Source organism: Schistocerca nitens, chromosome 4 (genome assembly GCF_023898315.1).
Source record: "Schistocerca nitens isolate TAMUIC-IGC-003100 chromosome 4, iqSchNite1.1, whole genome shotgun sequence".
Lineage (NCBI taxonomy): Eukaryota > Metazoa > Arthropoda > Insecta > Orthoptera > Acrididae > Schistocerca > Schistocerca nitens.
The window spans coordinates 882,356,844-882,373,121 of NC_064617.1; the positions used below are offsets into that span (position 1 = coordinate 882,356,844).

The window sequence follows — 16,278 nt, forward strand, 5'->3', positions numbered from 1 at the left end:
TTCAGGATATTGGGCTTTTGTGTACTGCATCCTTCCTTCTACAACGACCTTCATCTTTTCAGATTTTGCCAGTCCCTATCCTCACAAATCTGGTACTGCAGGAACACACATCTGTGGCAATGACATCCAAGAAACACCACACCTCCCTCCACAAGATATTGTTACTGTGCAATCCTAACTACATACACCACATCTCCAAACTTGAAACCCTTGCCATACAGCACCTACAAGATCATTCCAGACACCACCTCCCTAAATTGTCCAACCTGTTGACATCCTACCCCTGTCTTGGAGTGCCACTACTCAACACCACCTATCCTACCCACAATGAACTCTCTCATCAACCCTTCATAGCACCCATACCTTGCCTAGCTGACCTTTTCAATTTGCCACATCCTTCAAAACTTCCTGCCAACACTCCATGAAACCCAGACCCCAACAAACCCAAAACACTATTGTTAACAAACTGCCTATTGGCTTCTGTCTCGGGTTCTTCGGCCGACGTTCATCTAATGATTTTTCTGACGTTTCGCCAGCACGAGTGGCTGGCATTGTCAAAGCTTCACCCTCCATTGCCGGTGGTGAACTGGAGCCGAGCTCGCGGGCGCAGGCTATATGTACCTGGCGCGCCAACGTCCGAGGGCTTGTCCGCGGTCATTTCCGGTGCGGTTCTCCTCTTGCTACCTGCGACGGTCGTTCGCTGCAGTACGGGAAGCCAGGATCCGTTGACCTTAAGGCCTTCCTCTTTCTTGTTCAAACTGTTCGCGTGTTTTTGTATTTCTACAGCTTCTCTGAACAAGCGCGTGTGATAGTGCTTCTCTACAGCCAGAACTTCCGTGTCGGCGAATTTTATTACATGGTCGGTCTCATTCAGTGCGTGCTCTGCCACGGCCGATTTCTCCACCTGCCCCAACCTGCAATGTCGCTTATGCTCTTTGATCCTGGTGTTAATGGATCGTCCAGTCATTCCGACATAAACTTTTCCGCATGTGCATGGTATGCGGTATATTCCCGACATTGCAAGTGGGTCTCTTTTCTCCTTCGCCGGTCTAAGACACTCTTTGATCTTCCTTGTCGGTTTGAAAATCGTCTTTACGCCATGTTTGCGCAATATACGGCCGATTCTGTCCGTCACTCTGGGAATGTATGGCAGAAAGGCCATACCCGACAATTCTTTTTCCGGTTCCTTACTTCGCCGAGGGTTGGGCTCTGTTACACTTCTAATATAATTTGTGGAGTAACCATTGCTCCTCAGGACAGTTTCCAGGTGTTGCATTTCTCGTTTGAGGTGTTGCGGCTCACATATTCGTCCTGCTCTCGTTACGAGCGTACTAATCATGCCTCTTTTCTGGCTTGGGTGGTGGTTTGACAGTTTGTGCAGGTATCGGTCCGTGTGAGTCGGTTTTCGATACACGCTGTGTCCCAGATCTTCGCCGGCCCTTGTGACCAGAACATCTAGAAATGGCAGTTTCTTGTCCTTTTCTACTTCCATGGTAAATGTTATGTTGGCATGGAGGCTGTTCAAGTGTCTTAGGAAGTCACTGAGCTGTTCTTCACCATGGCTCCACACCACGAAAGTATCATCGATGTACCTGTACCACACCTTAGGTTTGCAAGTCGCCGAGTCCAGTGCCTGTGCTTCGAATTGTTCCATGAAGAAGTTGGCCACCACTGGACTGAGAGGACTACCCATGGCGACGCCTTCCAGCTGTTCGTAGAAATCGCCATTCCACGTGAAATAGCTCGTGGTGAGACATGCATGGAAGAGCTTTCTGATGTCTAGCGGAAAAATGGAGCCGATGTGCTCCAGAGCGTCTCTGAGTGGCACTTTCGTAAATAACGAAACAACATCAAAGCTGACCAGGATGTCGTTTGGTGCAAGTTTCAGTTTCTTCAGCTTCTCAATGAAATGTCCTGAGTCCTTAATGTATGTGTCGGTCTTCCCCACGTGTGGCTGGAGCAGAGAGGCCAAGTGTTTTGCCAGTTTATATGTCGGTGATCCAGGAGCGCTAACGATCGGTCTCAGTGGAACGTTGTTCTTATGGATCTTGGGTAATCCATACAGCCGAGGTGGTAGGGCTTCTGTGTTGCGCAGGTTTCTCTGTATGTCCGCCGGCAGAGAAGACGCCTTGATTAATCGATTCGTATTCCGTGTGATACGTTGCGTCGGATCTGCGCTTAGTTTTCGGTACGTCGTAGGATCTAATAGGTCTCGGATCTTTTGCTCATAATCTTCGGTCTTCATTACGACGGTCGCATTCCCCTTATCGGCAGGCAGTACCAATATACTCTTGTCGGCGTTGAGATTCTTAATGGCTTGTACCTCTTCTTTCTTCAGGTTGCAAGCTGGTGCTTTTGCTCGGCGCAGTATCCTGGCTGTTTCCGTGCGTATTTCCTCTGCCCTTTCACAAGGAAGGGTACGAATGGCTGCTTCGGTGTTGGCAATGATGTCCTCCATAGGTATAGTTCTCGGGATGATAGCGAAATTCCCTCCTTTTTGAAGAACAGACACTTCCTCTTCGGTCAGTTGTCGTTCAGTGAGGTTTACCACTGTGTGTGACATGTCGGGAGTCGCCTTGTCGGTGTGCTTCCGGCATCTTTCAAACTTTTTCTTCTGTCGATCGGTGCAGCGCTCGAGTTCGTTCTGCATGCTCCTGTGAGTGATGCTGTCAATCTTGTCCCAGTCGTCTCGATGCATTCTGCTACTTAGTTGATAGAAAAGGTCCAGAAGTTCCTGATCCATTCTTGCCAAGTCTCTCCGTGTTGTATGTATTCGCTCACGAAGAAAAGCTCGTTCCATTCTGTCGTAGATACGATGTGCTTGGGCGGTGGTGAATAGGCGCTTACATCGTATCTACGACAGAATGGAACGAGCTTTTCTTCGTGAGCGAATACATACAACACGGAGAGACTTGGCAAGAACGGATCAGGAACTTCTGGACCTTTTCTATCAACTAAGTAGCAGAATGCATCGAGACGACTGGGACAAGATTGACAGCATCACTCACAGGAGCATGCAGAACGAACTCGAGCGCTGCACCGATCGACAGAAGAAAAAGTTTGAAAGATGCCGGAAGCACACCGACAAGGCGACTCCCGACATGTCACACACAGTGGTAAACCTCACTGAACGACAATTGACCGAAGAGGAAGTGTCTGTTCTTCAAAAAGGAGGGAATTTCGCTATCATCCCGAGAACTATACCTATGGAGGACATCATTGCCAACACCGAAGCAGCCATTCGTACCCTTCCTTGTGAAAGGGCAGAGGAAATACGCACGGAAACAGCCAGGATACTGCGCCGAGCAAAAGCACCAGCTTGCAACCTGAAGAAAGAAGAGGTACAAGCCATTAAGAATCTCAACGCCGACAAGAGTATATTGGTACTGCCTGCCGATAAGGGGAATGCGACCGTCGTAATGAAGACCGAAGATTATGAGCAAATGATCCGAGACCTATTAGATCCGACGACGTACCGAAAACTAAGCGCAGATCCGACGCAACGTATCACACGGAATACGAATCGATTAATCAAGGCGTCTTCTCTGCCGGCGGACATACAGAGAAACCTGCGCAACACAGAAGCCCTACCACCTCGGCTGTATGGATTACCCAAGATCCATAAGAACAACGTTCCACTGAGACCGATCGTTAGCGCTCCTGGATCACCGACATATAAACTGGCAAAACACTTGGCCTCTCTGCTCCAGCCACACGTGGGGAAGACCGACACATACATTAAGGACTCAGGACATTTCATTGAGAAGCTGAAGAAACTGAAACTTGCACCAAACGACATCCTGGTCAGCTTTGATGTTGTTTCGTTATTTACGAAAGTGCCACTCAGAGACGCTCTGGAGCACATCGGCTCCATTTTTCCGCTAGACATCAGAAAGCTCTTCCATGCATGTCTCACCACGAGCTATTTCACGTGGAATGGCGATTTCTACGAACAGCTGGAAGGCGTCGCCATGGGTAGTCCTCTCAGTCCAGTGGTGGCCAACTTCTTCATGGAACAATTCGAAGCACAGGCACTGGACTCGGCGACTTGCAAACCTAAGGTGTGGTACAGGTACATCGATGATACTTTCGTGGTGTGGAGCCATGGTGAAGAACAGCTCAGTGACTTCCTAAGACACTTGAACAGCCTCCATGCCAACATAACATTTACCATGGAAGTAGAAAAGGACAAGAAACTGCCATTTCTAGATGTTCTGGTCACAAGGGCCGGCGAAGATCTGGGACACAGCGTGTATCGAAAACCGACTCACAAGGACCGATACCTGCACAAACTGTCAAACCACCACCCAAGCCAGAAAAGAGGCATGATTAGTACGCTCGTAACGAGAGCAGGATGAATATGTGAGCCGCAACACCTCAAACGAGAAATGCAACACCTGGAAACTGTCCTGAGGAGCAATGGTTACTCCACAAATTATATTAGAAATGTAACAGAGCCCAACCTTCGGCGAAGTAAGGAACCGGAAAAAGAATTGTCGGGTACGGCCTTTCTGCCGTACATTCCCAGAGTGACGGACAGAATCGGCCGTATATTGCGCAAACATGGCGTAAAGACGATTTTCAAACCGACAAGGAAGATCAAAGAGTGTCTTAGACCGGCGAAGGAGAAAAGAGACCCACTTGCAATGTCGGGAATATACCGCATACCATGCACATGCGGAAAAGTTTATGTCGGAATGACTGGACGATCCATTAACACCAGGATCAAAGAGCATAAGCGACATTGCAGGTTGGGGCAGGTGGAGAAATCGGCCGTGGCAGAGCACGCACTGAATGAGACCGACCATGTAATAAAATTCGCCGACACGGAAGTTCTGGCTGTAGAGAAGCACTATCACACGCGCTTGTTCAGAGAAGCTGTAGAAATACAAAAACACGCGAACAGTTTGAACAAGAAAGAGGAAGGCCTTAAGGTCAACGGATCCTGGCTTCCCGTACTGCAGCGAACGACCGTCGCAGGTAGCAAGAGGAGAACCGCACCGGAAATGACCGCGGACAAGCCCTCGGACGTTGGCGCGCCAGGTACATATAGCCTGCGCCCGCGAGCTCGGCTCCAGTTCACCACCGGCAATGGAGGGTGAAGCTTTGACAATGCCAGCCACTCGTGCTGGCGAAACGTCAGAAAAATCATTAGATGAACGTCGGCCGAAGAACCCGAGACAGAAGCCAATAGGCAGTTTGTCAACAAGTGGCCACGAAAGCCTCAACAATTTTGTACTATTGTTAACCTTTCCACTAAAGGCCTGAATTGTACAGAAGTTTTAAGTCCTATCTAATGGCTTCTCTTTCAGCCCTGCACACAAGTTTAACCATCATGAACTTGACAAAGACCTACTCTCCTTCTCCCAATCCCTGTAATGGAACCACTTCTTTGCCATCAGTTCCTCCAACCAGTGTCGACCTAATCCCAACACTGAACCTTGCCTCCCCACTTCATGCCACCATACAACTGTGACCTTCACCTCCCCGCCCTTCCACCTAACCACTCACTGATCACCTTTCAGGAATTCCTTACCTCCATCTTGTCCTTATCATTCTTCCTTAAGTCCCTTGCTAAGAACATTAATCTCTCAACAGAAAAAGGACAGTCATTCATGGTCTCAAAACATATACTAATCTAAACATTCTCCCTACAGACAAAGGTTCGACAACTGCAGTAACTACCAGACAGAAGGCTTCTCCCAGCTGACTGATTCCTCAACCTACAAATGCTTCAAAATGATCCCATCCCAGAATCCAACATAGCCTCCAATCCCTGCTTAAAGCCTTAGACACTTCCCAAAACCTCTTCCCTGAACCCATTTCCCTCCTAACCCCAATGACACTCCGCACACCAACCTTCTACAATCGTGAACACCTATTTGTACATGGTTATTTCCTCCCCTGAAAGAATTCCAACTTTTATTGACCAACACCTCTAATTGCCCAAAGCATATTACCTCACATCAGATGCAATAATCAGTTCCTTCACTGACTCTCCACTATCCCCACCCATTTATCTCTTGGACTCCTACTGACCATTTTTGCTGTCACCTCCCTATACATCAACATCACACATGCCCATGTCCTTGCTGATTTTAGACACTACCTATCCTGACGTCATTCAGACTCCAAACCCCCTATCTCATTCCTCATACACCTTACCAACTACGTCTTTGCACACTACTACTTCTCCTTTGGTGGGAAGGTATAAAAATATATTCACAGCACAGCCATGGACACCCACATACCAGCCTTTTTCGGCCATTTAGAGGAACTCTTCATAGTCTCCCAAGACCCCAAACCCCTGTCTGGTTCAGGTTCACTGATGATATCTTCATGATATGGATTCAGGGCCAAGATTCCCTATCCTCATTCCTCCATAACCTCAACACCTTCTCTCCCATCCACTTCATCTAGTCCTCCTCAACCCAACACTCCACCTTCCTAGATGTGGACCTTCCCCTCTGATGGTTCCCTCCACACCTCAATTCACATTAAGCCCACAAACCACCAATAGTACATATATATGAGAATTTCTTTGCCCAGTATGCTGATGGAAAGCCACTACCCTCCAAATGTAGTCTGCAGACATAATCCCAGTACCATATGCTCACACACCCCTAACTCTCCCACCAACACAAAGAATCACCTAGAGTGGAGTGCCCATCTTGTCACCCCTATCATCCTGGACTGGAATAACTGAACCACATCCTTCGTCAGTCTCTTGATTGACTATAGCCATGCCAGGTAATGAACACCTTACCCTAGGTCCTTCCCACCCTCCTAAAGTGATGTTCCATCGCCCACCGAACCTACACAGCATCCCAGTCCATTCCTTTGCCACTACCACTACCAGCCCCTTACCAGAGGGACCATTTCCCTGTGCAAGACACAGATACAAGACCTGCCCAATCCACCCACTCAGCACTTCCTGCTCCAGTCCTATCACAAGCTTATCCTACGATAAGTGGCAGGGTCACATGTAAAAGCAGCTGTGTCATATGTATCAACTCTGTTACGGTCACTGCATAGCTGTTTTCATGTCTATATGACAACCAAACAACTGTCTACCAGAATGAATGGCCACCATCAATCTGTGACCAAGAACAAATATACCGCCTGGTGGCACAACATGCTGCTGAGCACAACATGCTGCTGAGCTCAATACGCTTGATTTCAATTGTTGCTACACAACTCAGGCCATCTGGGACCTTACCACCACCACCAGCTTTTCTGGACTACACAGATGGGAATTACTCTGGCAACATATCCTTTGTTCCCGGAACCATCCTGGCCTCTCCACCCAACAGCTTCCCCTTCCTCTGTTCTATCACTCCCTCCTAATCCACACCCCATCACCTTCACCATGTGCCACATCGCACAAGCTGTGGTACCCTTACATCACAGGCTAAGTTGGTGAATCTGCCAGTTTCCACATTCTCAACCAGCAAATCTACTGGCTCCGTCTCAGCTGCTAACTAACAACTGCCAACCCCTGTTCCTGCCTCCCACCTCTCTCTCCATGTACATTTCTCAACTGAAACAACCGCCACCCCACCCTAGTCTACATGCCGAAATGCAATCCCGGCATTATTCGTCCAGCCGGCACAATGTAAGATTACAGGTGCATGAGTGTGTGCATCCGTTTTGTGTATGTATTTGTATTCTAGCTAGACAAAGGGTTTATTCTTAGAGCTCGTTAGTTTTCTTTCTCTTCTGTATATGCCCATCAGCAACTCAATGCTTCTGCTGTTTGGTAAATAGTCTCCATTTCTCCTTAATTTTTTAAATTATGCCGGAACTTTGCTTCTACATTAATACACAAATAGTCACAGTGACATTAGAAAATTCTGATTGATATTCTAAAGACAATTAAAAGATTGAACCCAGACAGACTTATAGAAGTAGTAGTCAAATTCATTGACAACAGGCCTAAAGTTGAAATGTATATGATGAAATGGATTGACAAGATCAGAACTTATCTGAAATTGATAGGAATTACAACAGAAGTTGTCAAAAACCATGAAATCTTCCGGTCAAAAATTCACAAACGGAAAGTCAGCAAAGGGGAAAACTAAAAAAGACTGAAGCAATGTACTTTGATAAGAGGAAGAAAGGCCACAGGAAGAGAATGAAAGAAATAGGGACACAAAGGAAGGCAGGTGCCCACCTCTTAAGTACGTTGTGTAGTCCAAATGGTCTTATTCGCAAGTAATAATAAAATTAACTTTGAACACAAACTAAAATCACGCCTCCTTGTACTGCAGAGAATATCTTAATGTGCTGCGATAATATTTTGTTTGTGTACGGGGGGATTAAACATTGTCCTAGCTACTGGTGGTAGCAGTTGTGTGCTAGATTGTGTGAATGTGTGCTGTCTTTGCTGCAGAAAGCTTTGGATGAAAGCTATACTGTGTAACAGTCCTTTCATTGTGCCTGTCTGGAACTCAATGGAGTCATCTTGACAATGAGTAGCAATCTACCCTTTTCATAATAATATTGATATTCCAAGCTGCAGGTTCCATTGTTTCATCATATGTAAATTAACTGGAGATAACTTAAAGGGTAATGGAAAAGGCAGTCATGTGAATGGTATTTTTTTCCTGGGATAATGTTTGTAACCGTAAAGTAACCAACTCATTTCACATTGTAGTGGAAGATCACAGCTATGATCCATGGAACATGTATACAACTAAACTCCACCAGCATTTCTGTTATTAATGGGTGTACAGTTAATATTATGCTATGTACGGTGGACAAAGCAGAAATGGTTTGTGGGATGGTATAGATGCCTGACACTGGGCACTTAAAATAGCTTCTGTGATTTTAACACATGCTTTTTATCCCCAGTCTGTGCTTTCCACATCAAGTATGATGAAATGAAGCTAGATACAAATGTCGGCAAGTGGGCGGTGCATGTGATAGAGCTATCACGTACGAAGAGGCATCTGGACCGAGCAGCACTGATGGTCTTCTGGGAGAAGCTCGATAAGTAAGTTTGTCCATCCAGCGTGCTGAAGTGTCTGTAAAGTGCATAGCTTAATAATAATTGCTACATGAGTGTTTCATATGCAAAAGAACTGAAAGTATCTGCAGTTGTAAAACCTATGTGTAATATTAGCTATAAGCATTTGAGAACCACATTTGTAATGACATGTATCGAAGCAGTAGTAAGTGGTAATTTATGCAAAAGGCATAAACTAGTCTTAAGAAAGAAGGTGTCAGAAAATGTCTTATTACAGTGTGCTGATATATGGTCCTCCTCCTCCTCCTCCCCCCCCCCCTTCCCACTTGCCCCGATCCCTTTGTTCTTGGCTTCTAAGGGACTCAAAGCTCATGAGCCAGTCTCACATGTTGCCTACAAATACTTCTACATTGTACTGCTTCCTGCCAGATGTTTATGCCCATCCTGTTGCATTAGACCTAACACCAGAAATTTGAACTGTTCAGTGCCTTCAAATTGATGTTTGGTGATTATTAGATGTGACTGATTGTCTTGTTCATCTCTTTGTCTCTGAACTGTCATGTATTTAATTTTCTGATCATTTACTTTTAGGATAAGTTTGGATGTTGCTTCTGTGAACTCCACAAATAACTGTCTAATCTCTCTTTCACTTTTTTCCAATTATGATGAAATCTTAATTTTCTTTTGAAGGTCCCAGCAGGTGCTCGTTTTGAGTTTCCTCATAACTCTCTCCAAGGTTACATTAAAGACAAGAGGGGACAGAGCCTCTCCCTGTCTTAGTCTAGTTTTATTTTTGAAAGAGTGAGCTTTTATTCCATTAAAAAAAAAACTGCTGATGTTATCATCCACACAAATTTTACCAAAATTTCTAATTTTAATTTGAAATCACAGGTCCATCATTCATTTAGAGACAAGGACTGTTGAATGTGAGTCATAAGTTTTCATAAAATTGATGAATGAGTAGTCTATTGTGCAGATATATTGGTCATTTAATTGTGTTGAATGCCTTGTTTCAATTTAAACATTTATAAAGCATATTTTTGTCAGGTAATCAAGCACACAGTCTAAATATTCAGTATACATTTTGTGTATCTCAATCATAAGATACCATTCTGATGTCCAATTTTGACTGCTAAACAGTTATCTAAAGATCGAAAAAAGACAGAAAAGAAAACTGTCATAAATGTACGCAATGCACAGAATATAGATAACTAAGTGTTGATGTAGAATGAAGACTGTTACACCAGGCAACACATCCCAAGCATTGTATGTACATGCTATGTCAGTGCAACCTCGAAGAGAGGCAGCCATCAATCCATTAGAGGGCAAAGAGCCAGCACAGTTACATGATGGAATTTATCAGATTAAAAAGTTATTTATAGTGACAGAAGACTAGAAGGGTAAAAAGCTAACTAAAGTTAATGAAATGAATCGCCATCTGTAGAATTACTAGGTACGAGAAGAGTTTCAGAACTAGTGACCCATCTGCACTGCAATCTTGAGGCAGCAGCAACTGAAAGTGATAACAAGGAGTTAGATCACACCTGAGCTAAGTGACTAGAAGTCTCTCCAATAAACCCGTCGGCATACACTGCAACATCCGCAGACTTTTTGCATTTTATGTTTTAATGTTGTTTTGACTTTTTAAAGGTTTATAGCTTTAATTGTGTGCTATTTTGTATATAAAACTAATGTATCAGCTTGTTCATGTAGATTACCTTATATCTTATCCACTTTTCCAATGCTCTGCCTGTATTTCGTAATTCTATGAATTCAAAGGTTTTCACGTAGTTCATTCATTAAACTTGACTAATAAGCACTATACACACTAGTTGTAGGTATAACAACTAGCTTCCCCTTTGTGTCAGTTAGAGATTTCTCTTTACCTCTCCTACTTCACAATTTGATCAGATTTCTGCCTGATGTCACTAAAGCTATGAACACACAGCCGTGCATTCAAATGTGGAGTGTGCCAACTTTCTGACATCATAGCATGGACAAAGTATGTTCATGAGTATTTCTAAACGTTCAGAACAATATAGAGCAGGTCTGACATTCTGAACTTGTGTTTGAACAGAGGCTAGTGAGATGGAAGAACGCCACCGACTTCACATGACTCCCTCTCTTAAGTACAGTCACAAGACACCATATTGGCTTTCAGTTGGAAGCCCAGTTCATATGTGTGTAAATATATGCCGTTTCTAATCAAGTCTCTTGTGCCCATATTAGCACTTTTATGTGCATGTAAAGCCCAGACTGGACAATCTTTCTATCATAATCAATAGGTGCATTCATGTAACAAAAAAGCAGTATATGGTAGTTTAAATTAGAATAGAAAATCATATAAGAAAATTAATGTAAATATATACAGTAACTTAAATTGATTTGATGAAGGTAAGACTTTGATAATTCCAGCTTGCATGAGACAATCCCATAAAGAATACATGTAGTAGAAAGTCTAGTATCTTTGTAACTCGAGCACTGACTGACTGGTTTAGTGAGTACAAGACCTAGAAGGAAGGCCTAACATCTGCCTGTTGTACCCTGTGAAACTCCTAACCCCTCTTTTTTATTAAAATAAATAAATAAGAATTGCAAGAAATACCCCATTATAACTGCTGAAACAGACTGATCACAGGCCTCTTCTGAGATTTGGCGAACAGTTGTCAGTGGTTTGGGATCCTTGTTAGGGAACAGCAATGTATCCTTTGCAGAATGAGCCAAGCAAGATGGGGAACTGCTCAAGGCACTTGGCTTGTGTTCAGATACCCTTTCAGCAATCATGGTTAGTTTTCTGTGGTTTTGCTAACACATTTATGCCCAAAGAGCAGTTCCGCTGCCAACACTGGAAGTCGCTAGTCAAGAGTGAAATTACACTGCACCTAGAGGTGCAGCAATGGGCATTTGCCCTGACCTGACTGCAATGCAGATGAGGCCAAGATGCCTGATGGATTGTTTTGCAGTGATCACTTTCAGTGATTGAAGGGCTTGATATTTGCATGAGGGATAAAATACAGGGAGCAAATGGATTATCTACAACGTATACAGAAAGCAGATAGAAGTTAAGAGTTTAATGACATGAGAGGGAGGCATAATTTGAGAAGAGATTTGAGACAGGATTGTAACTCAGTCTGTATACTGAACAACAGGTAAAAGAAACCAAAGAGAAATTTAAATTCAGGGAGAAGAGATGAAAGCTTTAAAGCAGAGCCCAATGAGAAAAATTAGAGCATTGCCTGTGTTAAACCATCATAAACAGACATCAACAATTTTTTTTAAACTAGGCAGTTCAAGGATGGTTTGGAAAGAATGCCATTTTTGTGTAGCGTGTGAAGGGGACAGGGGGGACAGGAGCCACATTTACTCATGGGATAGGTCAGTGTGTTTAGAGCTGCAATAGCAAGAAAGCCACTTTGCTTCTCATGCACTGGCTTTATCCTGTTCAGTGTGAGTGTTGGAATTTAAAAGCACCATAAATGTGAAATTGGTTCTGAAATGATGGTTTTTGGGTGCAAAAAATCTTAAAAACTGTTTTGTGCTGCAAGTGGAGTAAATGTAATAAATGAAAGTGTTGTATATCAATGACATCATTTGTTTAAGAGCGGAAGGATAAATGTTCATTATTATGACAGACTCGCCTGTCTCTCAGTAGTCAGCACAAACTGCTGCAGAAAATTGATGAAAAAGTTTGTGAGAACTAACATTTCATGGCATCTCAACTCTCTGACAACATTCTGCAGATTGTTACCAATTGTTTGAAATTGACAGGTTTTGTCCTTATTGTGTTCCAAAGCACTGGGGCAACGGAATTGTATGCATAAGTAATTTGTCAGCTTGTAAAAACATAATGGTTTATCCCTTAATATGAATGGTGTAGATTCTTAACTACTCCGGTATTTACTTGTAGCCCAACAGAGTTTAGTTTCCAAATAGACCTTGTACATGTATTCAGTCTAGTTTGTAAGTATGCAAAATGTTTATGTCTTGTTGCAGTTATCTGAATCTCTAATGTCCTTATTATATATTGCAGGTACATGATCAAGTACAAACCACATTTAAGATTCTAATGGACGACAGTGAGACACACCTTGATTTCTTCATATGTTGGTGACTGATGCCATTCATAGCCAATAGACTGTAATATAGGATGAGCTGGGAGCGAAGAATTACACATCATGTGTAGCTGTAATGAATGTATCTATAGTTCCGGTAATAAATGTAAAACGTTTTAGCCGAAATATTAAAACTGATATTTTCCCATTATGTCCTATTTTTATTTAAATTTCAGTTTTAATGTTTGTTACATCAGAATATATTTATACACAATAAATTATATTGTTGATAATTACCAATTCCTTGTTACATTCAGAGTTGTTGTATGTGTTGCAGCATGTTCTTACTATTCATCACATACCTTGAATGTTGGCACATCATACCAAGTTTTACTAATTTTATCCTAACCCACAATTATTACTCTTTTGAAGGGAAGGCATACAAACAAATCTGTGGCACAGCCATGGTCACCCATACAGCACCTTCTTATCCGAACCTGTTTGCAAGCCATATAAAAGAGACCATCCTAGCCTCCCAAAATGCCAAACCCCTTAGTCTGGTTCAGGTTCATTGATGATCTGGACTCAAGGCCAAGACACTCTATCTCCACTCCTTCACAACCTCAACACCTTCTTCCCATCCACTTCACCTGGTCCTGTTCAACCCAGCATGCCACCTTCCTAGATGTTGATGACCTCCTCTCTGATGGCTCCATCTGCACCTGTGTCCACATTAAACCCATCAACCAACAACAGTACCTGCATTTCAACAGCTGCCATCCTTTCATATCAAAAAATCCCTCCCATACAGCCTTACCACCCATGGACAGTGTATCTGCTGTGACAAGAGCATTACAGTATTCTTAAAAGTGTAGCACTGTCACACATCTATATGACAGTGCCTTGAGTGCAACAATTAATTGTTGGCTGGTACTTCGTTTGACAGTGCTCCCTGGCCACTTTAATTTTGAGGCTCCATATTGTCATAGAAATTCAGCACAGTTTGCCACTTGAAACTATGTTGTGTCATTCACAAACATAATGGCCTTTTTTTTTAAACCACATCCCATAGACATAACAATTTTTGCAGAGTTTTCTTAATAGTCTTGAAGTCTAGTTCTGTGCCACTAAAGCTGTGAAGTTTTCACAAAATTGGTAATTCCTTGTATTGTCGATAATTCTCCAGAAATGGCTGGGTAATAACACATTCATACATATAATCAACCAGATATTTATTGTGTGTATTTTCCATCTTCTTCCTCGAGCTGGATACTCAAACCCCACTCCCCTAAGCATAATGTCCCCCCTACCATAATATGCCCACTGCCAGCTTACTTGCTCCTCCTCGTCAAGACCGAGGGAGGTAAGGCGTTGGGTTCAGTTTCGAGAGGACAGTGTTTCAGTTAACCAGCTAAATATCCAGATTTGGGTTTTGCACAATTTCCCTAAACCACTGAAGATGACTGTCAGGATTGCTCCTGTGAAAGGACGCATCCAGCTTCCCTCTCCATCTTTCCCCAGTGTGAGCTTTTGCTCCATCTCTAATGTCCTCATCGTCAATGGAATATTCAGTTGCGATCCTCATTTTTTTTTCCTTCCTTTCTTTCTCATTGCCAATACATTTAATGACATTAACAGCTAGCTGTCACACATGTCTCCATGCCTGTCAATGAAGACATTGTCACTGATCACTTTCCATACATCCACTCTGAGATAACAGTGTGTGCTTCTTTGAACTGAAATGTGGCTGTATCTAGTCACATCATCATATTAGTTATGGCTGCAGATGGGATTACGCTTAGCTTCGCCAAGTAATACGTATCACAGAAAGTAGTGGAGATCCTCAGGCGCACCCTAAATGACACTCTTTATGTGAAATTCCTTCGGTTAGTTAGTTAGTTAGTTATGTGTACCATCGATCCATCTCACAAAAACTATGATGATGTGGAACATGTCAAGTGCATAAGAAATGCACACATGAATCACAAACTGAGGTGGCATTAGCGAAATCTCTTTTTGTATTGACCTGCAGACTGGATTGCTAGCATACTGTCCTGTAGCATGGTCATCTAGTGCAGTCCAGCTAATGCAAAAAAGTATTCTTTCTACAGAAGTATATAGTAAGAAATTAATGTTAAGTTAGTACCCTCTTGCAGAAGTGTCTTCAAGGGACTTGGACTTTTTAACCTTGCATACCAATGCATGCAATTCATAAAGCTATCTATAGTTACTTAGGATGAACTGTGTAGTTCACAACCACAATGCAGGAAGTAAGAATGCATGTAGACTGTTGATCTCTGCTTAGTGTTCAGAATGGAATTTTATTTTCTGCTTTAAAAGTCTTTAACACTTTCCTTGTAGACACCAGGCAGTATAATGGAAATCGCCAGACATTCAAAAACGATGACTACCTTATTAATCTCTCCTACTATAATTTAACTGAATATTTGGAGACGGGGATGCAAATTTGCTTAACAGCTAGCTGCTAAGAGACGAAGCATCTCAACTTCCATAATCTACATCTACATAAGCACTCTCAAAGCTGCCATATGGTTTTTAGCAGAAGGTACTCTGTACCACTACTTGTCATTTCCTTTCCTGTTCCACTCGCAAATAGAGCAAGGCAAAAATGACTGTTTATATGCCTCCTTTTAAGCCCTACTTTCTCATATCTTTTGTGGTCATTACGCAAAACATATGGTTGCAGTAGTAGACTCATGCTGCTGTCAGCTTCAAATACAGGTTCTCTAAATTTTTTCAATAGTGCTCCTCGAAAAGGATGTCGTCTTCCCTCCATGGATCCCCGTTTCAGTTGCTGAAACATCTGCGTAATACCTGCATGTTGTTCAGACCTACGGGGAACAAAGCTAGCAGCCTGCCTCTGAATTGCTCTGATGCCTTCCTTCAATTCGGCATGTTATGGATCCCAAACTCTCAAGCAATACTCAAGAATGGATCATACTAGGATCTGATACGTGGTATCTACATCTACATCCATACTCCGCAAGCCACCTGACAGTGTGTGGCGGAGGGTACCCTGAGTACCTCTATCGGTTCTCCCTTCTATTCCAGTCTCGTATTGTTCGTGGAAAGAAGGATTGTCGATATGCTTCTGTGTGGGCTCTAATCTCTCTGATTTTATCCTCATGGTCTCTTCGCGAGATTATGTAGGAGGGAGCAATATACTGCTTGACTCTTCTATCAACCCTATCTGGCACGGATCCCACGCTGCTGAGCAGCATTCAAGCAGTGGGCGAA

The 16,278-nt window shown here is 43.2% G+C and overlaps 1 protein-coding gene across 1 annotated transcript in view; it reads left to right on the top strand.

The window, feature by feature from the left end:
- LOC126253403 (parafibromin) overlaps window positions 1-13,231 on the top strand; it is a 77,128-nt gene extending 63,897 nt beyond the window's left edge. The window contains exons 9-10 of the mRNA XM_049954703.1: window positions 8,854-8,995; window positions 12,999-13,231. Coding sequence (XP_049810660.1) covers window positions 8,854-8,995; window positions 12,999-13,035 — 179 coding nt within the window. The 3' untranslated portion in view covers window positions 13,036-13,231. The remainder of the gene's footprint in view (window positions 1-8,853; window positions 8,996-12,998) is intronic.
- The last annotated feature ends 3,047 nt before the right edge of the window (window positions 13,232-16,278 follow it).